At 35.2% G+C, this 24,532-nt stretch overlaps 1 protein-coding gene across 3 annotated transcripts in view; it reads left to right on the top strand.

The window, feature by feature from the left end:
• The window catches only part of ANKIB1 (ankyrin repeat and IBR domain containing 1), a 102,545-nt gene that overhangs the window by 67,442 nt on the left and 10,571 nt on the right, over nucleotides 1-24,532 (top strand). For all 3 annotated transcript variants that reach the window (XM_050891552.1, XM_050891553.1, XM_050891551.1), the window contains exons 5-13: nucleotides 4,784-4,901; nucleotides 8,689-8,897; nucleotides 11,165-11,253; nucleotides 12,994-13,138; nucleotides 14,541-14,707; nucleotides 18,958-19,046; nucleotides 20,068-20,198; nucleotides 23,668-23,802; nucleotides 24,371-24,457. In XM_050891552.1, coding sequence (XP_050747509.1) covers nucleotides 4,784-4,901; nucleotides 8,689-8,897; nucleotides 11,165-11,253; nucleotides 12,994-13,138; nucleotides 14,541-14,707; nucleotides 18,958-19,046; nucleotides 20,068-20,198; nucleotides 23,668-23,802; nucleotides 24,371-24,457 — 1,170 coding nt within the window. The remainder of the gene's footprint in view (nucleotides 1-4,783; nucleotides 4,902-8,688; nucleotides 8,898-11,164; nucleotides 11,254-12,993; nucleotides 13,139-14,540; nucleotides 14,708-18,957; nucleotides 19,047-20,067; nucleotides 20,199-23,667; nucleotides 23,803-24,370; nucleotides 24,458-24,532) is intronic.

Here is a 24,532-nt window from a genome sequence, read left to right as displayed (position 1 = left end):
GGAAATGCTAAATATTTTAAGAATGGAGTATAAAGTGTGACTCTCTTAACACTGTAGTTAGTTGTAGCAAAAAAAGATCCGTCTATGATGTATGAGCAGTGGAAGGGGTATTGGAAAACAAGCCAGGAGAGTATTTTGGATGACCCTCTTTGTCTTAATTCTTTTCTCTTACTTTGTTGGTGAACAATCTCAAAAAAAAATCTCTGTTATATAAAATCTAGGTTTATATTTATCTTTTTGTCCTGGTTTCAGCTGGGATAGAGTTAATTTTCTTCTTAGTAGCTGGTATAGTGCTGTGTTTTGGATTTAGTGTGAGAATACTGTTGATAACACGCTGATGTTTTAGTTGTTGGTAAGTAGCGCTTATCCTAAGCCAAGGATTTTTCAGTTTCCCATGCTCTGCCAGCAAGCAGGTGTGCAAGAAGCTGGGAGGGAGCATAGCTGGGGCAGCTGACCTGAACTAGCCAAAGGGGTATTCCATACCATGGAACGTCATGCCCAGTATATAAACAGGGGGGAGTTGGCCGGGAGGCGCGGATTGCAGCTCAGGCATCAGTCAGCGGGTGGTGAGCAATTGCATTGTGCATCACTTGTCTTTTCTTGGGTGTTATTTCTTTTTTTTTTTATATTCCTTTTCATTACAATTATTATTATTATATTAGTATATAGTAGTAGTGTATTTTATTTTACTTTAGTTATTAAACTGTTCTTACCTCAACCCATGAGTTTTACTTTTTTTTTCCTCCTCCCCACCCCACTGGGTGGGGGGAGGGGGAAGCAGCTGCGTGGTGCTTAGTTGCTGGCTGGGGTTAAACCACGACACTTTTCAATCTAATTGAAGTTACACTAAATAATACGACTGTAACTGATTATTTTTTAAACTGCTTTTATAGATTTTGGTTGTTTTATTTGCACAGTCTTTTAATTTGCTGTTTATTCTAGCATGGGAGCATATTTGTCTTGGTGATGTATCCCTGGAAGGTAACAGGCACCTTCATTTCAATCACATCATGCAATGTTTTAAAGTTACATAAGAAACACGTGGGAATGAGCAGTACTTCAGAGCAGATCATCCAGAACAGTTTTGGCTCTCAGTCAGACTTAGTGAAATACATTGTGCAATACCCAAGTATATAATTTCTTAGTTCATTTTACGTATGTGCCACTGAATACTGTAGAGATAACAGTGCTAGTGAGAGTATCACAGATTTATTGAGTGTATAGTAATTGGAATGGTTTTCTTCAGTTCCAGAATTGATGTCATATAAATATATATATATATAATGCAAATATCATAAATACAGAGAGTTATCTAAAATGATTAAAATGTACTTTATCTCTACAGATAGAGAATGGTTTATTTAGTGAGAGAAGGACTACAGGTACTTAAAATATGTATATATTTATATACATATAGTGCATATACTTGAATGAGTTACATGGAGTATAGATAATTTTTTAAATATATGACTCCATTAACTATAAAACTCCATCCACCCGTAAAGGAGGAGATTTACATGAAGTATATTTGACACCACTTAATTATATAGTTATCACTGCAGCAGACTTACTTTGCCCTTGTCTATTTTAATGGTACTTTAAAAGTGAAGAAAATAGTAATAGTTCGAAATGAACTGTTAAAATAATCAGCTTACTTATTAAAAGTACTTTCAGGAGAAAAACAATTATATAATTTATGATATCTAAATATTAGTGGTAAAAAATTGAGAAAAAAATAGTTAAAAAGAAGGGCTCTTGAGAATACAAAAGTGTTGAAATCTGTAGTGAGAAGCTCACCAATGCATTAAAGTAGTAACTCATAGTATATTCCAAAATCATTATATAGTTAAGTGATGCTGATATTGAACAATGCCTTTTTCACAGCAAATATCAATAAAGAGCTCCTCCATAAATGAGTGTTAAAGGAGGTCTCTGAGCATCATAAGCTGTAATCAAAATCCTTTACAGTATATGGCAGTGCAGAGATAAGTCATCAATGTTTGAAGTAGTTAAAAACAAACCTCTATGATATTACATAAAGGATATACATCCTTATAACTAAAGACTGTGTCTTCACAAGTCTCTACAACACTTTGTCTTGTACACATTAACATTTTTAAGGGTTCTCATTGTATAAAGCCTTCACTCTGGAATTTCCAGATTAAGCTACTTAATAGTTCCAGCCTTAAATTTCCTTTCTTTCAGCTTCTTCTGTGGGCTTATATATTATTTTATGAAACAAATGTCTGAAGTTTCAAACACATTCTTAAGAAATATTTCCCTCATTACTTAAAAAGATAAAATTAGGATTCTTAAAAACCACAGGATCCAAAAATCCCTGCTGGGTTGCGTGGAATGCTCCAGCTAAGATAATATAATAGTCTGTTACTCAAGGGAGATTCTTGCCAATGTTTGACCTAGAACCAATCAGTTAAATATAATTTTGAGCATATCTGCATTTCAGGATAAAATACTAGGTCCTAAAATATGCATATATGTTGCAGGTTTAACAGAAAAGACATTTCTTTTTATGATATATGTGGTCTTCAAGAATTGAGTGCTGTTGTGCTGACAAAGCTACTTGTTTCACAATCGCAATTCCAAATGCAGTTCAGATTCAGTCAAGACGATTTACTCTTTGCTTCCATTTTTTTGCAGTATATTCGTGCAATTATAATCATTCAGGCACCCAGCTGTTTGTATCCCTGTCTCTCTGACATGTTTTTATAAATTATCTCTTTTGTAAGAAATTAAGTAGGTCAGTCAAATTCCAGCATGCTGTGAATCAAGTGGCCCAGATTTATTTCGGTGCAAGCCATTAACGTTCAGATTGTCCTTTACTGAGTCATGCATGATCAGCAATGGAAGGATCTACAGAAACTCCCTGAACTTGGGCAATCAAGATAAAGGTCAGGACACTCACAGTCCATTTCTCTGTGCTTTTCTTGCTTTCTCAAAAAGGACAAAGACCCAATGCAGAGTTGTGGCACCATTACTCTTGCCAATCACAGAGTTTCTGATATCGAGAAGTTTCTGTTTATTTTACTGACTAGGTAACCGAAGACATTCTTGTGGGAGTCAGTTATAGTTTTAGATGCATTTTATAGAGTTTATTACGATATCTAGAATGTAGGAAGCATGTTATGTTTTTAGAGTAGGTGTCTCAAAAGAACAAAATCATTTAGAAGCCCAGGGTATCCATTCTCCCCATCTTTTCTGCCTTCTGCTTGTTATCCTCAAAGGGTTATGTACATAGTAGACTTTTACTTAGATTGTAAACTTCCGAGGACAGAACCAGTCTTTTGCTTCGTGTCTATGTATGTATGCATGCATGTGTGTGCATATTATCTAGCACTGGAGAGTCCTGGACTATACTCTGCATAAAATCAAAATATAGATAGTAAATAATAATGATGCGTGGCCTTAACTGTGGTTATCTGTTATCACTGCTACTCTGTGTCCTTTATTCTCCAAATTGGTGAAGACAAGTGCCATTTGGTGGCCAGGTTCCTAATAAGTCCTGAGCATATATCAGTTTTATGTCAAAAGCTTTAAATCTTTTGTTAGCTATCCTTTATATAAATAAAACCAGTGCACGTAAGAATAATTTTACGTACCCTTTCTGTATCCATTCTCTGTACATATCCTCCCACTTGTTTTCCTCTTTCTACCTTTTGGGCATTTTCCCTGTTCAACACTAACAAATATATTATTTGCTGTTATGTTCTTCCTTTGTTAGTTTTAAAAAGGAGTCTGCAAAACATGTGTATGCATCTCTAGTATCTTGGTTGGAGCTAATTCAGAATCCTAAAATTATTGCCTTTTTGTCTAATTTGACCTTTTTTTAACGCTATAATAAGGGGATGGAGCTCCAGACCAGGAAAGCAGCTGGATGATCTGTTCTGACTGCATAGGGCTACCAGAGTTGGCCATTGTTTCTCAAAAAGAGTTGTGACATCTTCATGTACAATGAATCCCCAGCCTTGGAGGTATTCAAAAGCCTTCTGGACATGGTCCTGGGCAGCTGGCTCTAGGCGACCCTGCTTGAGCAGGAGGGTTGGACCAAATGACGTTCGCAGGTGCCTTCCAACCTCAACCATTCTGTGTTTCTGTGAACCTCTAACTGCATGTCTCATCTATCCTATTCATGACCGACTGCTCCACTTCTGTGAGGGTGGATATTGCCTCAGTAGACTTGTACCTGATTCTGTTCACAAACGTATCCCTTCTTACTGTCGAATATCTCAATGTATCCTTCTCCAGATCAGTTCAAAGTTAATGGGTCTCAATTCATGTATAAAGTTAGTGTCAGAGAATCTATGTGCAACATATGTTAACCTGTCCTTTCTCTCGCTCTCCCCTGAAATCCTTAGTTCAAATCTAGGCATGCATTCTCATACCCATGCCACAATATCTGAGGTTTAATCACTTCAAAATTCAGCTGGATTCTGTGAAAATCTAGCTTTTTTTGAGAGAGAGAGAGTCAGTGTTAGGCTAGTTCATCATTTGAACATGGCCTCCAACTATAATGGAGAACTCTAGAGATACTGTCTTCTAGATTTTGAAATGTGCAAAGATCATGCTATAAATATTGCACAATGACAGTGTTTCCGTATAGCTTTGCATGGTCATTGGTCTGCACAATGAATAAATTTTGTCACATATTACCTCACAGTTGAGATCATGAACAGTAACAGTGCTTTGAATGTTTTCATTTTAATATGGCATTAGAGACTGACTGGAAAATACTGCTAGACATAAATTGTCTTTCTTCTTCTCAAAGCCATATGAGGGGCTAAGACTTCAAGACTTGCGAAGGCTTAAGGATATGCTGATCGTGGAATCTGCTGACATGCTCCAAGCCCCGCTCTTTACTGCAGAAGCTCTACTTCGGGCACATGGTAATCCAAAACCTTAAAGACTAAGGAGACTGTTTTCAGCAAAATCAAAATTACGGTTGTATGTTTACTTTTTATTTCCAAGTAAAAGAGAAGTAACGGATAATCAAATACCAGGAAATAGTTCGCACAGTACTTCAGAAAGAAGTACAGCTGCAGTATGTCAAAAAGCATTGAGGCAGACAGGGAAACTGATAGGAAAGTGATTCAAACTAGGAATTATAATGGAAGACATTTTAACTTAAGCAGTGTGGAGAAACAGAGTTTTCCTATTTCACACAGTACTTCAGAAAGAAGTACATCTGTAGTATGTCAAAAAGCATTGAGGCAGACAGGGAAGCTGATAGGAAAGTGATTCAAACTAGGAATTATAATGGAAGACATTTTAACTTAAGCAGTGTGGAGAAACAGAGCTTTCCTATTTTAGTGAGAGACACAGAAGTAGAACTTCCATGGGTTTATATGTCAAAAAAGTCAAATTCATTGTACCTATTTTTGTCAGACCATTGCTTTTCTGCCACTATATATTTATGTATAAAACTGGATCAAATTTTTTTTTACTTATTTATTTTTTGTTGCAATAAAAGCAGTCTGACCATTGTAATAAATGGTTGGAAATTGCCTTGGGGTTTAAGGCATATGAGTGTATGTCCTTTGAAGGATTTTTATAGTTACTCTTTTAATACAGGGTATACTTTTCCATGTGTGTATCTGTAACTAGTTTAATTTCACTGAATTCAATCTGTGCTCTTGTCGTGTAATTTAAACTGGGGTTGTCAGAATGGGGATATAGTGAATTCAGTGGGTTTGCTCCAGACAAAAGTATCTCTGAAACTCAGTGGAAGCTTTAGGCTTTGATTCAGTGATTCAAAACTTATGCTTACTGAAGCATCTGCATTGTTCCTGTATGCCAAAGGAACTACTCAGGCAGTTAATGGTTTGCATGCTCATCATCGTATTGCTGGATTAAGCTTTCATACCCTATTATTTTTGTGGGCTCCTTATGAAAATAAAAGGGAGAGGGAAAAGTGAAATAGGAAAACATTATTTTAAACCCACAATATCTGGCAGACTTTTCATGAGGAGGTATGGTACCCAAAACTCATCTCTTTTACATTATTTTCAGTAGTTGGTATTTGTGTTCCTTTTAACATTGAATTAAGTCAACGTGAACTTGTGCCAGTCTAATGATATTTAAGGCACAGTCTTTGCATATATGTTATTTTAATGTTGATTGTTTGTTTAATTCTTACAATGTATTTATAATACGTGCAATATTTGAATGCTCTTTTGGATTCTCAGAATGCTCTCATTAAGGCTAACTATTACTAAATATTTGACTAAGTGGGTAGGCAGATTCTATAACCTGTGCAGATATTTTGAAGAAGAAAATGACGGCAATACTGTTCAAACTCGCAGCACAGTCCGTAGTAAGTCCAAAAGCAGTGAGGTTGATGTAAACTGTGGAGAAATGTCTGCCAGCATCTAGCAAGCAGGAATTGAAAGTTGAGAAGAAATCAGTCTGTGTTGGAAAGGTCATTCTACTGATGTTGCCTTAGTGATGTAGCGGTAACTTAATGCAATTGGCCAGTGCAGAGAAAGAAGCACAGACAATTGGCAAGTCATGAGAAAGTCAGCTATTTTGCCTGTAGCTGTAGTCATACACTGGAAATTATTCAAACAGAATTTATTTTATTTGAAATGGAGACATAGAAGTGGTTCAGCCTAGTAAAGGGAATAACTGAGCTATTTACAAAGGCTTAGACAATTGGGAAACATCAAATGCCAAATTGTAATAGTTTTGCATTTAATCTTGAAATTCATAAAAGAATAATGTGAAATCTTAACTTAATTCACACTTAATGTATGAAAAGCATGTTTTAAAGTTTTGGAAAGATCATTTTTATGTATGACTTTTAATAGTTTACAGACATGTAATATTTAATCCAACAAACTTTTATCATACAACTGTATCAATTTACTGATACAGGCTGTAAGAGTTAAGAGTGTATTTTTCTTTTTTTTTTTTTTAATTAAGAGACAGAAGTATGTAGTGTTAGAGCCAAGTTAAAAAAAATGTTATTATGGCAGTCATGAAAATAAATAACTTTACAGTTTTTCTACAAGTGTTTTTTCAACATTGTTCCTGTTTCTCTTCTAGTTCATTATACAGCAGTTGATTTCAGCATAAAAGAGAGGCAATTCAGCAAATATAACTACCTCATATTTTACTGAAACTCATAAGTTAGTAAAGAAAACACAGTGGAATCCATTGAGTAGCATGTCTTAACCCTGGGTAATTTTAAAGAAACAGTACAAAGGAGCGCAAAAAAACTTTTAGCAAATTTTATCTGTATCTTAGCATCAGTCAGCTCCCCACTGAAAGATTATAAGCTCAGGGTAATTGGAAAAATGCTAATAAAATTTATAATTTTTGAAGTGTAAATATGTTCAGAGTGTATGTCTTTAAACAAATGAAATTAAACTAACCCATGATACATTTTAGCTTCGATAAGTAAGCACCTGATCAGTAAATCATCTCCAGCTCAAAGGCTTTTTTTCGTATTTGGAGGGAGCAGATTTTAATATGATAGCAATCATTATTTGACAGGGGCAATATTTTTACTAAATTCAGTGCTTAGAACACGTATCTTTTTTTTTTCCCAGCATTAATACAGTATAGGAATACTATTTATCTTTTTCTTATAAAATCTAAAATTCAATAAAAATAACACAGATCTTTTGGTTAATAACATTGAGTTTCCAGTGGGAGTACCTAACATAAAAAAAAAAAACCTTTAAAATATTTATTTAAAGCAATAGGAAAAAATGGGGAAATTTCTCTTTCCTTCTGAAATTCTAGTTCATCTGGTCTCTGCATAGTGTTGATGGGTTTAGATTCAAATGCATATAGGAATTTGATAGATTTATATTTAAATGAGAACTTTTAAGTATTTTTAATAGAAAAAATCACTATTCCTAAGATACCTTTAGTATTACTCTTAGGAATCAGAAACAGAAAACATTTCAAACAATGATTAAGAAAGATTGGATTTAGTTTTAAGATCTTCATACATAATAAAATTTGTTTCACTAGTTCTTTTTTGTATATAAATGGGCAAAGTTAATTGTGAATGAAAGTAAAGCATTTAGTAACAATTATAGAATAAAAATGTAGTAAGAATATATGAAATATTTTTTGCAATCAGGTGGTTTTTTTTCTTTTTTTTCCCTAGAAATATATCACTCATATGCCTATATAAAGACTGGTAACTCATTAGGTCGCAAATCTTTTTGTAGTCCAGTTGTATCTTAGTCTTCTTCCTTCATTTGTAGCACTTGGCTTCATCTTCTTAAAAAAACACGATAGATGAAAGTGAATCCATATTGAACAATTACTTTTTTCATAGAAAGGGAAACTACTGAAAATTCTGTGGTGCGAGAGCCGTTATATTTTGATCTGTCTTTGCAAGTCCCTGCAGTTCTGGTTTCTAGTCTCCTAGCTACAATTGCTGTAAATAAGTAATAAAAATAATTTTATTTAAGACTGATATTACAGGGAAAGGAGATGCTTGTGATGCAATTATTTACATAAATGCATTATGTATTATCTTGGAACGTGTTCTGTAAAATTTAATGTCTGAAGTTCCATTCACTTACACTTTATCATACTTATTTATTTCTAAATTTTTTAGCTTAGTGTTTATATATTCTTTTGAGGGTGCAGTTACAAAATATATTTTAAACATTGTCAGCTGCATAATTTCCTGTATCTGTATATTTGTTGAAGACTGGGACAGGGAGAAGTTACTTGAAGCATGGATGTCTAATCCGGAGAACTGCTGCCAGCGTTCAGGGGTTCAGATGCCAACTCCCCCTCCAAGTGGATACAACGCGTGGGATACGCTCCCTTCTCCACGAACTCCACGCACTACTCGCTCTTCTGTAACTTCTCCTGATGAAATCAGCCCCTCACCAGGAGACATTGAGACAGCCGTGGTAAGTTTATAAATAGATCTGAAACTAGCAGGGCAAAAGAGCTTATTTCTAAACATAGTGCACCTATGTGGACAGGAGAGCTGCGTTGTCATCTCGTTCTGAAAATACGTTTGCAAAGGTATAAAGTGTTTCTCTTTCCGAAAGTGGTGAACAGAGAAGTTGACACCTTAAACATTCTGTATAATAACGCAATAGAGCATCTGGCTAATATAAAGCACTCCTTGTTTTCACCTTGGCTGTCACTCACAAAGTAGCATTTTAGCCAGCTACAGTCACATCAGTGCGTTTAGCTCTTTTGAGGTTCTCATCTCATACTTATCAAGATGTTCACTTTCATTGTATCCATTTCCCTGAATGTACTCAATGCTGTGAACCCTGCCTTTTGAAAATTTTTTCTTTAGAAAACAAAATTCTCTTTGTCTGCATTTTGAAATGTCAGCCCACTAGTGTACTGTAAGCTTATAATTACTTTTACTATGTGTGGGCTGCTTCAAGCGGTTTACAAGGCTATTGCAAATTTGAAATATGAAAGCGCCTTTCATTAAAATCAGTGTGGTTCTTTTGGAAGGCAGAGTTCTCTTTTTAATAATCCGCAGCTGCAGCATTATAAAACTTTTGCTCCATGACCTAAGCATTTTTCTAGAATATTATATGCATTCTTGCAAATGGATCATCCTTAGATCTCATATTAAAATTAAAATTTTGCATTCCTGCATAGAAATCTTTTATTTCTTTAATTGTCAAATGCTGAAAAAGAAGCTATACAGGAGGAATAATATTATTGTACATTTATTTACATTAGCAGTTAAATATTGTCGGGGAATATTTCCTAATTAAAATATGCAATGAAAGATTACATGTCTTCAGTTTTACATTGTGTGTTTTGCTTTTCATTGATGGTCCACGAGCCAGGAATGCAGGTTTGGATAATGATTGCCATTCTGGATCTAGTGTGTCTAAATCCAAATCCATAGTTACACATTTAGTATTCCTGTTCATTTAAAAATCTTATAAAGAGCTATCAAAATTATATTTTCAAAATGTTGTTTATGAAATAATACGTATTTTTCTGAAGTCTCTTATTTTGGCAGGAAAACAAAAACTGAAAAGAATAGATTAAACCACAAGCTATAAAGCTCCTTTTCAGATTTTGCATTTACATCCTATCTTATAATTAAAACTGTTCCAGTAAATGTTCTGTACTTGACATTTTGAACTCGGGACTTCATGAAATTCCTTATTTTAAAGTTACATTTTAAACAAAATTGAAAACGCATATAAATTTAATAGTGAACATTTTTTATGTATTGTTAACTTCTAAAATATTTAATTTTGGCAAGACAATAAGCTGAAATAACTGAAACAACAATAAATGCCTTCATCAAGTTTTGCACTTTAAAGGCTGACTTGTTTGATTTGGTTTTGTTTTGGCTGTAACACAAGTGCTTTTAAAAAGTGGCATACCATATGCTAACTTTTTGAAAATGTCCTATGTGTATATAATATCTAATGTATTGCAAGTTGAAGTAAATTTTCATGGAATCCTTGCTCCAATGGAAAGAAAAATCCATTTGTGCTCCTTGAAGAACATGAATATTTATTTTCACACCTAACCACAAGCAATGAGTAGTTTCATCCCTATGCTTTAAATGTTTTCAGAGTAAGGGTCTCAATATTCAATGTTATTTTTTCCATAGTACCTAGTTGTATAAAATTCAGCAGTGGTATCTTCTGTTGGAATATTTGTAGCTTAACTTATTCTTTATTTTGATCAAAAGCCTCAAAGTATTTTTAAAAAAAAGTATTTATGTAGATTATTACTTAAAACAGTTTCTGCTGTTGTGCAACCAAATTGCTCTGCCTTGATTTGGACCTGATTGTTGAGATGCTAAACATTTCCTGTAGCCATCTGTCATTTCTGGCTGCCTGTGAAGCTGATGAAAAATTCAGGTCCCTTTTGTCCCTAGAACTCTAACTCTGAGGTCCCAGTGCTCTGCAGGGTGAAGCACTTACTGAGCTGGAGGACATGACGGAAGGCAACCCAAAACGTGCTGTTTGGATAGGGAGGTATAGAAACAGAGATACCTAATCTTTCCTGTTTCTATTTCTATAGCTTAAATAACTTTTTTTCTGGTTACAGTTAGATTTTTTCCCCTCCTGAGCACTTCTTTAAATTCTTGCTGAGATTTTCCAACGTAACGTGTCCTGCTAACAATATGAAAGGCTTTAGCATATTTCTTAATCAGAACTATTTTTTTCATCTACAGTGTGACATTTGTATGTGTAATATTTCTGTGTTTGAAGACCCAGTGGATATGCCTTGTGGACATGACTTCTGCAGAGCATGCTGGGAGGCGTGAGTATATGTCCTTTTCTATCTTTTGAGAAACTTTCATACTTGCCATTTTGAAGAGGAAAGGACAGAGACCATAAACAGCTCATGTTAAAGTACTGTTTGGGTTTCAAAGAATTGCTGGTTTGATCCTGTTGAATATTTAAGTTGTCACTCAGTGGCCATCAATTGTTTTAGGCTTACATAATGTTTGTTTTGGTTCTGATTCAGCAAAACTCTTAAGCAAATGTTTCAAGCCTGTGTGTAAATAGATGAGCCTACTCTTGATTTGCTCAGTGTGTGTGTGGTGTTGGCAGCATTGGGGTTTACACTTTCTAAATTAAGCACATGCTTAATTCTGTCTCTTAGTTTAGCACACTGACCTTAGGCATTGTAAATCCATTTCCAGTCAGAAAAGCAATTAAAATGCTTTCTTACATTGAGGGTTAATAACTGAGGAGTAGATTTAGCTTAGAAGTTCTATTAGTGTAATGCTCTTGTTACTACATAATTCTTTTTAAAGTCAGAATAGTCATGCTAGTAAAAAACTCAGACATGGATAATTATGCTAGTATAAATATTAATCATACTTCCCAGGAATAATTATATCTGTATGCAGTGCCTTTATATTCGTCTTTGTCCCCATCCAGGAGATTGTATTACTTGAACTGTACCACTATAGTGTATTGTTATAGTGTCATATCAGCACAGCTAGTCCTACTGCAGATCAGCCCAATTTATATGAACCCGTTCCTCCTATGTTAAGGAAGAGCACTTTCTCTTCCATATGAGCTTTTAGAAGGCAATTCTTTTCAGTGGCAAGAAAATTAATAGTCATGCTTCTGTTGTCTTGCAAATTGTTATGCAGCAATGCAAGAGTTACCAAGAGATCACTGGCTTGACATGGTGCTTCTAATTTGGGTGCTGGACTATGTGTGCTGTGATTTGTGCATGCAGTCAGAGCTACAGCTCAATGTCAAGCAAGTGTTTGCGGTGGCACATCTAGGGTGGAATTCATCTTTCTGAGCCAGTCATTTCTAAGTTACTTGGAGCATAGCCAGGAGTGAGTTATCCCATTCTAAGATGTGAATCTAAGATGGGATGAATTGGCAAGTCTCTCTATCTTAACTATTAAAGATCCCAGGTGACTAACTTAGAATAGCTGCCTGTCCTTTAGATGATTAAAGTTAGAGGAGTATCATCCTTGATGTCAGATTAATAAGTAAGTTACAGCTTTTAAACTAAACAACCTTGTGCACTGTTAGTTAAAGTCCAGCTTTCAACGGATTTCTGACCTCATTCTGGTGCTTAGGGACTGTAAAGGTCTCCATTTAGGAATTTGTTTCCAAGAGCAGACCTATTTTGACTAGCACAGTTGTAAAAATTAATTGTATATCAAATTAATTATTTCCTAGATTAATTACACTTACATGTTCTGTTATGTTCATGATTTCAGTTAGAAGTAATGCTCAGTTTAATTAAACATTGCAGAGCTGTCTGATAAATGGCAAGGATGGAAATCACAAACACATAGGGCTAAGCATAGCTGATGGTACTCACTGTTGAACTATAACATTGTTCTTTTATTTTTTTTTAATTATGCTGTTCATCAAATCTGTAGCCCTTTTGAGCAGAAAGGGATACTTCCAATTCTTTGTTTAAAAATTGATTAATGTGAATATCTGTGAACCTAGTATAAAGTGTTCAGCAGCCTTTTAATTTTTACTTTTTATTCACAAATACTGACTGACGAAATTCTGGCAGATTTTTGAATCTGAAAATTCAGGAGGGTGAAGCTCACAACATTTTTTGCCCAGCATATGATTGTTTCCAGCTTGTGCCTGTAGACATCATAGAAAGTGTGGTTTCCAAGGAGATGGACAAAAGATACCTTCAATTTGACATTAAGGTAAATTATCAAACTGTTCTTATACTCTTGAACTGTATTTCATTTTGTGAGAAAAAACTTACAACTTCGATGTGAAATGCTGCAATATATCTGTAACTGTCCAAGTAGAAATTCATAAGTTAATATGTACACTGAATTATTGGCTGTCTTATATACCATAATATCAGTGTTTGATATACCACTGAGAGAAAAGAAAGAACATTATATTTATTACTTAAGCACAAATGCAATAGTTCCATAATGTGTAACCTAATGCAGTATTAATAAAATTATTTGATCAAACTAATGTTCGTAACAGGTGATATGAAGCTTTTAATCAGCCAGACTTGTTTGTGTTGGCAATCTAAAATTTTTAAGAGGTTTTGGAATATTTTTATTACCAACAGACTGTTTACATTCAGAAATAGTACCTGTTTCCATTTTTAAAATTTATTAGTACAAGTGAATTACTTAAATTTTTTTCCATCCAATGCTTGAAATGATTGCTCTGTATAGGAAGAGGAGTAGGAGAACCTTGATTTGGTTTTCCTTTTGATTTTTTTAATGTGTTTATTTCCATCATTGCAACTTGTTTTTAAAAACAATCTTTTAATTCACCTTTTTTCTTTTATACTAGTGTAGTAATGAACTAGCCTTTGAGATAATGTGCTACTTCATCAGTGGTGGCAGGGCAAAAGAACGTAGAGAAATATTTTTTCATTTACAATAATTTCTTTGTGACACAAGTCTCTTTAATACACAGTAACAGTCTTACACAGTAAGATGCAAATTAAATGACCAGATCTGATTAATCTTTTACATCTTCATATTTCAAGTGGCTGGTGATCAGCATAGGTTTGAAGCAAAGTAGTGAAAGTTCCTTTTCCTCCTCATTTATTAGATGTAAGTTTTACAAAAGAAGACCTGCTACATTAACCAAAAAAGATTGGAGGTAAATTCTTGAGTTAGTCTAGTTGTGATTTCAAGTTTATTGCGGGTGGGATATATTGTGCGATTTTTGTTTTAATCAATAAGGTTTTAATTCTTTTCAAGTACAAGAGTCAGTTCTGTTAATGAGTGTATTTCCAGTGCATATACAGTAGAAGTTTACAGTAAGCCATATCGCAAAGGAATTGACTTGCACACATTGAACATTTTGTTTGGGATGCAAGTCATTTGCGTCTTAGCGTAAGCCTGGAGTACTGTTGTTATTTCAAAAAAAAAAAAAATTTTAAGGTGGAGATTAAATTATTCCCTTTTTATAACTATTTTTAAAAGCCTATCAAAGTAGCTACAAGATTGTCCTTATGTTTTTGGCTTTGTTCCTTCAAAGGAAGATTATGAATACAGATTGTTTTATATCAATGATGAAATCTGATCTTATGTGGTAAAATATTTTCCTTTTTTCCTTTTTTTCCCCCAGGCCTTTGTTGAAAATAATCCTGCTATTAAATGGTGTCCTATACCAGGCTGTGAAAGAGCAGTAAGGCTAACAAGACAAGGATCAAATTCAACAGGATCAGATACACTTAGCTTCCCTATGCTAAAAGCCCCTGCTGTAGATTGTGGAAAAGGACATCTTTTCTGCTGGTTAGTACGAGAAACTTGCCTACATCTACATAAACTCACAGTCACTGCTATTCCAGGGATCAATTAAAAAGTCCCACTTCGCACCAAGCGTGCAACAAAAGTTTGTATGGGATGGTATATGACTGTACTATCCTGTATCCATGCACTAAATAAACTCGTGCACAAATATTTTAGTGTTTTGGGGCACAGCAAAGGTTTATAATACTGTCTTACTCATTATTGACTCTGGTAGATGCAAAGCAGCAGTATGGCGTGTTGTGATGTTCTGTTCTGAGGGGACAGAAGAGAAGCAGGATATTGGTGGAGGGATCTTTGTGTCTGCTCTGGATAGTTGTATAACTGAAACATGGCACATTCTGAATTATAGTACAGAAAATCAGCAACTTTTAGCTCTTTCTGAATTTCGGTAGATTCACATGAAAGAAGCTGGAGTTTAAACAGGACTATGAAGGACCTTTTGCTTCATACATAGCTATTCTGTTTGCAGGATCACTCCAATCATTGTTTCACTTTACAATCAGCACTTTTTCTTTGTTATCTTCTATTGAGTCTTAAGATGAATACAAGCTTGAGAAGGAGTAAAAAGCCATAAGATATTTAAAAAACATCCCTCAGATTGCCTATCTTCAGCATTTCCAAGGAAAAGACAACAACAGTATCAACAAAAGCAAAAAAGTGGTTGGATATTTTTCTGAAGTGCAGAGCAAAGCCCTATCCTAGTTCCTTGAGATTATCAGACTGATTTTATGACTATTGTAGTGGAACATCCTTTTCGCTGTTGGAAAATCAAAAAGGGTCAGCCAAAGTATAGACATTCAGACAAGCTGAGTAATCCTTCTTTTCATTTTTCAATTGAAACCATGATGCAAGAAGAAGAGATCCTGAATAATCTGCTTGATTCCAAATATCATGAGACTCTTAATGAAAGATGCTTCTGATTTTAGTTCTTTCCCCATATGAATGGAAAGGAACAAGGAACAAGAGGAAAGTAGACATAATGAAACAACCACAAAAGCCAGAAAGCAGAACTTCTTGGGAAGAGGTTATTCATAATGGATGGCGAACTTGGAAAGAAACAAATCCTGTGGAAACAAACCAGAAAATGTTTTTTTACCAGTGAACATGTAACAAACCTTAGTACTATTCCACAAGAAGGTACCATCCTCTTATCCTTGCTTCTGATTACAGAGATTGAATTTTTCTGTTAACCTGAAGGACAGAGCTTGAGACCACTTTAGTGTAATATTGACGTGGTCCTTCAGACATTGGCAGCTTCTGCTTCCTTTACATGGGCTGAATGTACTAGCTCCCCAGAATGTCCTCTGAGCGTGAAAATGTCCTCTGAGTGCCTAATTTTTATGAGAAATGTCTTTTTTATGTTTAATATTTCTGAATGTTCTTTTTATGTTAATGTTTTGAGATACTGCACAAGCAAATAAGGTTAGGGTTGAAAAAGACCTCATTTTAGCAACAAAATGTCCAAGAAGGCCTTTCCAAGGCCTTTTTTTCATCCCCATGAAAGTGAATGAAGAGTTTCAGCAATGGCAAGAAAGCTCTGCTAGCAACCAAAGCATCCTGCAGTACTATAAATCAGAACCATTTGCTGAGGACAGGCATATTGGTCTTACACTACAAAAACCCCATGCATGAATGAGTTCCTCTGGAGAAAAAGAAAGTGTATTCTCAGTTCAGAGGGTTTTCATCATTACTGTATACTTAAAGGGAGCTTGCTTTATATCTTTAAAGTTCAATCAACACATCCCACAGTTCCATACTTATGTCAGTTCTGCAGGTTTTACCCAGGTAATCTACAGCTTAGACATTGTAATAGCAATTGGTACTGCATTTAGTAAGAGATTCTTTGGAATTTGTGTATTAGAAAACCCCAACCAGCCCCTAGATAATCACTTGCTTTTTTCGAATCTGTAGCCTTCCTGCTCATAAAAGCAAGAAAATTCTCTGAGTCTATTGAGCAATTTTCTTTTTTTTTTTTTAATGTGGAAGTAGGAATATTCCTCCGAAATAGAGAGTTCCTTAGAATTTACTCATTTTTCATTACCCACTACTAACAGCACTTTCAACAAAATGTGATCTATTGTGACAAACACAAAATTCTATTCCCTCTCAGAAAAAGCATTCTGAGATATTTAAATGTAGTACAAATGAAAACTGTGCACAAATCCTACATCTGTATATTATCAGATACATTCAACATATTAGAACCCCTTCATGCTGTTTCAGAAGCACAAGGAATTGTAGCGAGCAGACACTTCTGGAAAATAGTCGTAGCAGGCAGTGCACACTTAGTTTTGCACCATCAGTCCTCGCTCCTTCCATCCTAGATGGAGACAAGGGGCAGAGTCTCATTCTGTGGGAGAGACGTGCACTTGGGAGCCCATTATAAGTTGCAACAGTGTTTTGCTGTTTTGATTCAAAATTCATTATACGATATAAATATTATCATGAGGGGAAAGAAAATACAGAACTGCATTCTTGGATGATGCTTTTAGCCTTTCCATGAATTTTATCTTGTTGAAACTTGCTACAATTTTATTAAGTATGTACTGCACCTTCAAATAAATCATCCTGTTGGGTACTGAGGAAGGCAGTCTGGGGAGGCTAACGCTGTTGTCACAGCCATTTGGCATTAGTTCCCTTCATTCAATGCTGTCAGGGAGTCTATCCAAAATACAACTTTGTTTATAAAAAGTTTTATGAGCGATAGGCTCAATGCTCTTACTCTAGTAAAATGACATGCCAGTATGAAAATCCTTGTTTTGGGGTGGGCTGAGGAAAGAACTTTTTCCATGAGAAGTTGTTCTTTAACACTCTGTTGTGACTATCGTATTGATCTAGATGTAGATACATGATATATATATATGATTGCACTTCATTAAAAATCCACAGATTTACAAATTTGAAAACATCAAAGACACAACCTTCCCCCCCCCGTAATAGATTGACTAATCAACTTTTAACTTAAAACTGAGTTTGTTAAAGTTAATATTTGCTAGTTTCAGTCCTTTCTGGGAACAAATACTGTGTGAGAGGTCTTGGCTCTCTTGAAGTCAATGATTTAAGTTTACTACTGTCCCACAGACGTGAAAGGTGTCAGTTTTCAACCAGGGCTGAGATTGCCTTATCACACACTAGTTATTCATTCCAGTACAACCTTTCCCAGCTACAGATCTTAAGTATTTCCAAACCAGAGATCCTTATGTAGTGAATTTAAGCTTGTTTGATAGCAGACTAGCTAGTGGGAAAAAAGTTGAAAACTACTGCCATAACCTTTTCTTTGTTCCTGCGTTCCTGCTTAAGATGTGGTCCAGAGCAATCAGGAGAGTATTGATGTAGATTCTGAATCTGCACTGCAGAGAGCAGTTCACCATTGGATCTGGAGAAAACATGCATATGCTCAGATGCAGCTGGTGCCCATCTGAAGTATACTCCCTCTGAATTGTTTTGTTTGATGTGGCAGATGTCTGAGGCTATTTGCTGCCATTCCAGTAAAAAAGGGAGTCATTACAAATCTGGAGTCCATATTGACACATCCACACCAAAGCACCATCTGGAAGCCATATATCTGCCACTGTGTAGTAGTGATTGCCATCCTTAAAGCTAGTAGTAACTTCAAGAGAAGCTCAAGGGACTCATTCCTCCACTGTGTCCATGTAACTAAGTTAAAGCCCCCATTTAAGAGACTCTGGTGGAAAGAGTAAACGTCCATAAATATTTAATACTGGTGTTGAAGGGCTTGGGTCTTGTTCCAGATTAAAAGCTTGAATCTAGTTAAAGATTAATTATTACAACTGAATCAATGCAAGTAATTCTACATAAAATGCATTTCAGCTATAGCAAACTACCTAGTTTTGGATAATCTCTTTTTTCTAGTTTACCTTTATCACAGAAACTATACTAGCACTTTTTGTGGCACTAAAATAGTACCCGAGCATAACTCAAACAAACTGCAAACCAACTGATTTATTTCAGATTGTAATTTTAAAAAGCTCTTTTCCTTTCTTGTCTCATTTAAATTCTTTATTAATCTTAATAATGGTCATCTGTGCTTGTAAGCAAGTAGTCTAAGAGTATTTTAAAATAATGTTAATTGGATGGCTTTTTATCTTCCTGACTTAATTTAAGTTTGCACATGTCTTGATAAGTTTCCATGTTTTTTAGCTTGAACCAATTTTAACTTTAATTCTAAATCTCTAAATGATAAGTAATTGTGTATACACCTTCATTTTCAGGGAATGTCTTGGTGAAGCACATGAACCTTGTGACTGCCAAACCTGGAAGGACTGGCTACAGAAAATATCTGAAATGAAACCAGAAGAACGTAAGAGTCATGCTGGGGGGGATAATTTCTTTTGTTGCTGTTATCTTTTGGTTTTAGAGGGATTTTTTAGTTTCATTAAGTAAAAACTCTACATTGGTTGAAAAATAGGGTAAAAGGAGAAGAAAATTAACCCCCTGAATGAGGGGCTGCTTCACGCTTTAACTGCGTATTAGGCAGCAATATGGTGGACTGTTCTTTGTAAACCATTCGTCCCCATAAATACACGTGTGGTTCAGTCAGGGCATGCAAAACTCTTTTCCCTTCCTCTTACAGCTTTGTTTCATTAATTAATTGATCTATTTCTGAATATAACTTTGTTTGTCCTGGGCAATTTTACATCTTTTAGCCCAGTCTGCACTTCTGTTTGAGTTGTGTTCCATGCGGGTGTTTGTGTGCTTTAAAACTAATTCAAGCCAACAGGTCATAATAATAGTAAGGTTGAGGGTGAATTGCAAGGGAATCGTGGGGAATGGCTTCATGATAAATAACGTTTACTGAAAAAACTAATAAAGGTTGAGTTTACACAGGACAGACATTTTCTTGGTCAACATTAACAAAGAAATTAAAGATTAACAGTAATTTGAATAAATACTAACTTACCTTGGTTACCACAGTTCAGATCCTTTCCGTAATATGTTATAAATATTCTGGAAAGCATAGAAAATTTTATAAAGAGGCAAAATACACCATCCTTTGTCAAACTATGCAATTTTTCTCATATATGTATTTGCTCATTTATGTATTATAGATGTCATGTATAATATATATAAATTTGTATAGAAATGTGTGTGGAAATCTATATAAATAATATGTGTAATAATATTATATATAATATGTATAAATTAGGAAATGTATATATTTATGTATGTGAGAAATATATATTGTGAAGAACTACGATATTCTGTCAAGAAACAGGTAAACATACATCTTTCCTAACCTGATTTTCACAGAAGATTACACAAGTACAATTTCAACTTCTCTGTTTTTGCATGCTCCATATCCTCCTGTCACCCTCAAAAAGTTGTGGGAGTGAGTGAGGCATATGAAGATGCTGCCAACTGCCTGTGGTTACTAACGAACTCCAAACCATGCGCCAACTGCAAATCTCCAATTCAGAAGAATGAGGGCTGCAATCACATGCAATGTGCAAAGGTAAGAAAGACTTCATATAATTTGTTGTGAAACCATAATTCAGGTTGTGTATGTCATGTATACATTTTAGGAGCACAGACGTCCGAAACCTCTGAAAGGTCGTGCCTGAGATCTAGTGGAACCTGTTGCAAGAATTAGATAATTTGCAAATGAGGAGTTACATGTATTTAGAAAATGTTTAATATTTAGTGAAATCTGTTTGGCTGGCAGGTGAACACTGTAATGATCGAAATTTCATAAACACCTAAGAATTACTGGCAATACAGTATGAAACTTAAGGAAACAGAAATAATTGATAGTTTAATCATCAATAATGTAGAAGAGAAAGAACATTTTTAGTTGGCAGAAGATGAAACATTTTAAGGAATAGTAAGCTTTAATGAAGGCTTTGCCTTACTACATTTTTCTTTTGCATTATTTCTCTAACAGCAGCAAAACAGAGAAGTTTAAATGGAAAACTGTAAACAGGAATTAATCAGTAAGAATGAAGACAGCAAAGAGTAATTCCAAAAGAAACTTATTGGTGACAGCAGCCAAAAAATTAGTCATAAGTTTGCACTATGCTACCGAAATAGAAAAAATATTTTTTGCCATGAGTTCAGTATCATTTGAGAATGCTTTTTCTCTCAAATTAGTTAAAAGCAGCATATTTAGAATACTGTTTCTTTATGTCAGAAATATCTTATATAACTACAGCTAATACCTCTTTGAGGAACATCATTAAAAATAAGAAAGTAGCACACACTTGACATAGTTGGCCTCCAGTAAAAAGCTAAGAAACTTAGAAAGTAATTATCTTTATTGTTCTGGAAATGTGTTAGTCTCTCTCCATTGCTATGCAGATCCCATTTTCTTTATATTATCATCACATATTCTCTCTCTTTCTGTGATATGAATTGAAGGTTGGGGCTTTTTTTGGTGTCATTTCTTTGGTTTTGTCTGTGGCAGCAGAGAACAGATTCTCCTCCACTTTGGTTTATGCCAAGTTTGCTGTTTGCTGTTTGGTTTTTTTTTTCCTTAAATTATTTTTAAAAGAGCTCATAAATTCCATAGTGCTAAAACCTGTAAAAGGTATGTTTGTTGCAGCTTTTGCCACTGAGCTCATTTCAATTGAACGAAAGTATGGCTTCAGGCTGGAGAAGACTTTGGCCTTTAAACACTGTTGAATGTAGATAATGTAATTCAGTACCTTTCTGAGACACTGGCTGACAACCACAGTTCTCTTTTCTTCTTTGATGCTGTACCTTATAAACAGCTTAAAGTGTCCTTAAAACAGTCGAATTCCTTTTGTGGTGGAGAAATCTCTGCAAACAGAAGCTGCCTCCCTTCAGCCTAGTGAGGAAGGAAAGGAAGGGTATCCTCAAGCTCATTGCAGGGCTCAGACACAAGGTATAGTGGACACCTTGCTTGTCTCTTCCTCCACTGAAGTAAGGGTCTGTGACAGAGCTTCTGCCTTTGCTGCAGTAAGGTCTGCTCAAGCCTACTACATGATGAGCTATGACTGCCTCTTAGCAGCTAGCATGTACCTTGGTGTAGAGAAGGATACTCCTTACTCATAAAATCACATTTCTGTATTTAAGCAGGCATCGTACTGTTTTATGAGCTCAGTTTCTAAGGAGACGAGGCCTAGGCAGTGCTGCTGTCTCTCACTCCCCTACCTGTGGTATTTTTTTTACCTTCTGGGTGCTTTGAACTAGATACGAAGGAACAGGAGGGAGTTCATGAATATTAAATTACTGCAAGTTTCATGAAACTTGGTAGCTGTATGGTGCAGAGACTTAATTTATACTGCCACCAAGAGAGAGGCTGAAATACCTACTCAGCGGTTACCTGCTCAGCAATTACCTATTCTGCTTGGCTCAGACGGTGGCCAGGCAGCAGGTGTGATTTGTTAAGCCTAGGCAGTGCTGCTGCATGGCTAGGTGATCATAAGGGCACATAAAACAGAGCTGAGGGGGTTGGGAGATGTGTAGAAACAGATGATGTGGTTTTGAATGTTTAATGAGACTGAGGTATTGGAGGACAGTCTGGGAACACTGAGTGAATCTTGGGTTTTTGAGGAGGCTTTTGGAGATGTGAGAGATTAGAAGATATATATGGTGGAGTGATCATGGAGGGTGATAATTTGGGAGAGGTGAGATTATTACAGTAGGAGCATACACACATAAATTAATAGGAAGTCAAGCTTTATTAGTTCTGTTGCTCATGAAACAACTTGTTTCGTACTGTTTTTTGAATATTTTGTAATTATTTTTTTCTAATGCATGAGTGGTTTTGAATGATAGGCAAATGATGAAGTGATACACATTTAACACTTTTATACACAATTATTCTCATACTTCATTCTCAGCATTCATCTTACCATTTTGTATAAGCAAGCAGCTTCATAAAAATATTTAAGAACAAAGAAGGTGCAGCATAATAACAAGAAGAAATACCCTAGTCTGCATTGTTTGTAGAAGAAAATCAGCACCACTGGTGAGACAAAATTAGCAAAAGTACAATGCAAGAATTAGATTTCATGTCTTCCTGTAATATATCTAATTGATTGTATAAAACAACTACTGATAAACACATCTGGTATGGACTAGGTATTCCTGGAATGGTTAAACTTATCAAAGAGAGAAAAAATGCGACTCAATTTATCAAATTCCAATAATAATATTAATGGCTTTGTATTAATTAATGTAAAATTTTGCTTCATTTTTTCAGGATTTTTGTTTGCTCATCTGTAAAACAGATAAAATTAACAGGATTCACCAAGTCGTAAAGTCTTTTGCCCATCCATCCACAAATAACTTCCAATTATCTCGAAATAAACTAGCTGAGAACTCAGTGCTGAGTTGAGAATTTTTAATACAGTTTGATCTTCTCTGGTGCAGCGAAGCCTGGATAAGTCAGATCTCCTTGTAAGGTGTTACCTATTTTGAAAGCTCTCTACTCAGTCGATGCAGAAAAGGCTCACCTTGAAGTAATCGCTCTTCAAAGTTTATGTTCTGGTTTCTTCTCTCTTGCTTTAGTAGTTGTTATTAATATTTTGCATCAACAGCACCACATGACAAAAATACCAGTAATCACGTTTTTTAAATTGATATTAGGAAAAAATTCACCCCTTCTCATGAACAGTTTATGTGTTGCTTAAAAAATAGGACTATTTTTTTTGAAAACAAAACAAAAAACCAGGCCTGATGAGCTGTATTTATCATTTGATTTATTTCATCTACTTAAAACTTAACTTGTAGATCCAACACAATCTTGTGATCCAAGGAGCAAAAATTAGGACTGACATGGTTTGATAACCCAGATCTTCTGTAATAGGTGAAATAGGAAGGAGGCTCCTCAGAAATTTTGACCATAAGCACACTCAGAATGATGGTAATTCAGTTGTTCATGGAGGAATAGTGATGCATAACTGCAAATCTACAATGTATCAACTTCTCCCCCCCCCCTTGTTCCTTTTTTTCTAAAGTGCAAATATGACTTTTGCTGGATATGCTTAGAAGAATGGAAGAAGCATAGCTCTTCCACTGGAGGCTATTACAGATGCACTCGCTATGAGGTTATTCAACATGTAGAGGAACAGTCCAAGGAGATGACAGTAGAGGTAACAAATGAATGTGTGTGTTTGAAAAATAGCGCTAAGGCTGCAATTTTCTATTTAGGATAAGTTTAATCAAAATTCTTCCCAACTCAAGTTCTAAATGGAAAAATATAACCTTAAATATATCAGAGAGGCAGAAAGAAAACACTGCTTATTTGTGGATAGAAACACAAGATTTGGTTCTGCTTTTGGCTTTGGTAACAACCACTGGTTGACTTCACTCAAGCCATTTTACTTCTCTGTGCCATGGTTTCCTTTTGTGAAATGGGCATGCTGGTACTGTAATTAGCTGCTGTGCACTGCAGAAGACATGCCTTAATTTTGGCATTTGGAAAGGCTGCTTAAATAGCATGCACACACAGTGTATCAACTCTTTGGTTACAGGATTTGAAAACTTGTGAATTTCAAAAATTACATTTGTCTCCTCACATGGCACTCATCAGCATTGTGTACAATACTTCATGAATAGTGGGAATAGAAACAGTTGGTGATGTAATTATATGTCATGGTGATTGCTAAATTAAATCACAAAATTTATCTTGGTTTCTTTTGTTTCCTCATTATTTTTCAGGCTGAAAAGAAGCATAGAAGATTTCAAGAGCTTGATAGGTTTATGCACTATTACACAAGATTTAAGAACCATGAACTTAGCTACCAGGTGTGGGTCAAGCTATTTTTACTGATTTTTGTTTCTGTTTTATTCATCCAAAAATAATTATATTATTTTATTTAT

The sequence above is a fragment of the Gymnogyps californianus genome, chromosome 2 (assembly GCF_018139145.2).
Source record: "Gymnogyps californianus isolate 813 chromosome 2, ASM1813914v2, whole genome shotgun sequence".
Classification (NCBI taxonomy): domain Eukaryota; kingdom Metazoa; phylum Chordata; class Aves; order Accipitriformes; family Cathartidae; genus Gymnogyps; species Gymnogyps californianus.
The sequence above is the reverse complement of the archived record's forward strand: the minus strand, read 5'-3'. Positions and strand labels throughout refer to the sequence as shown.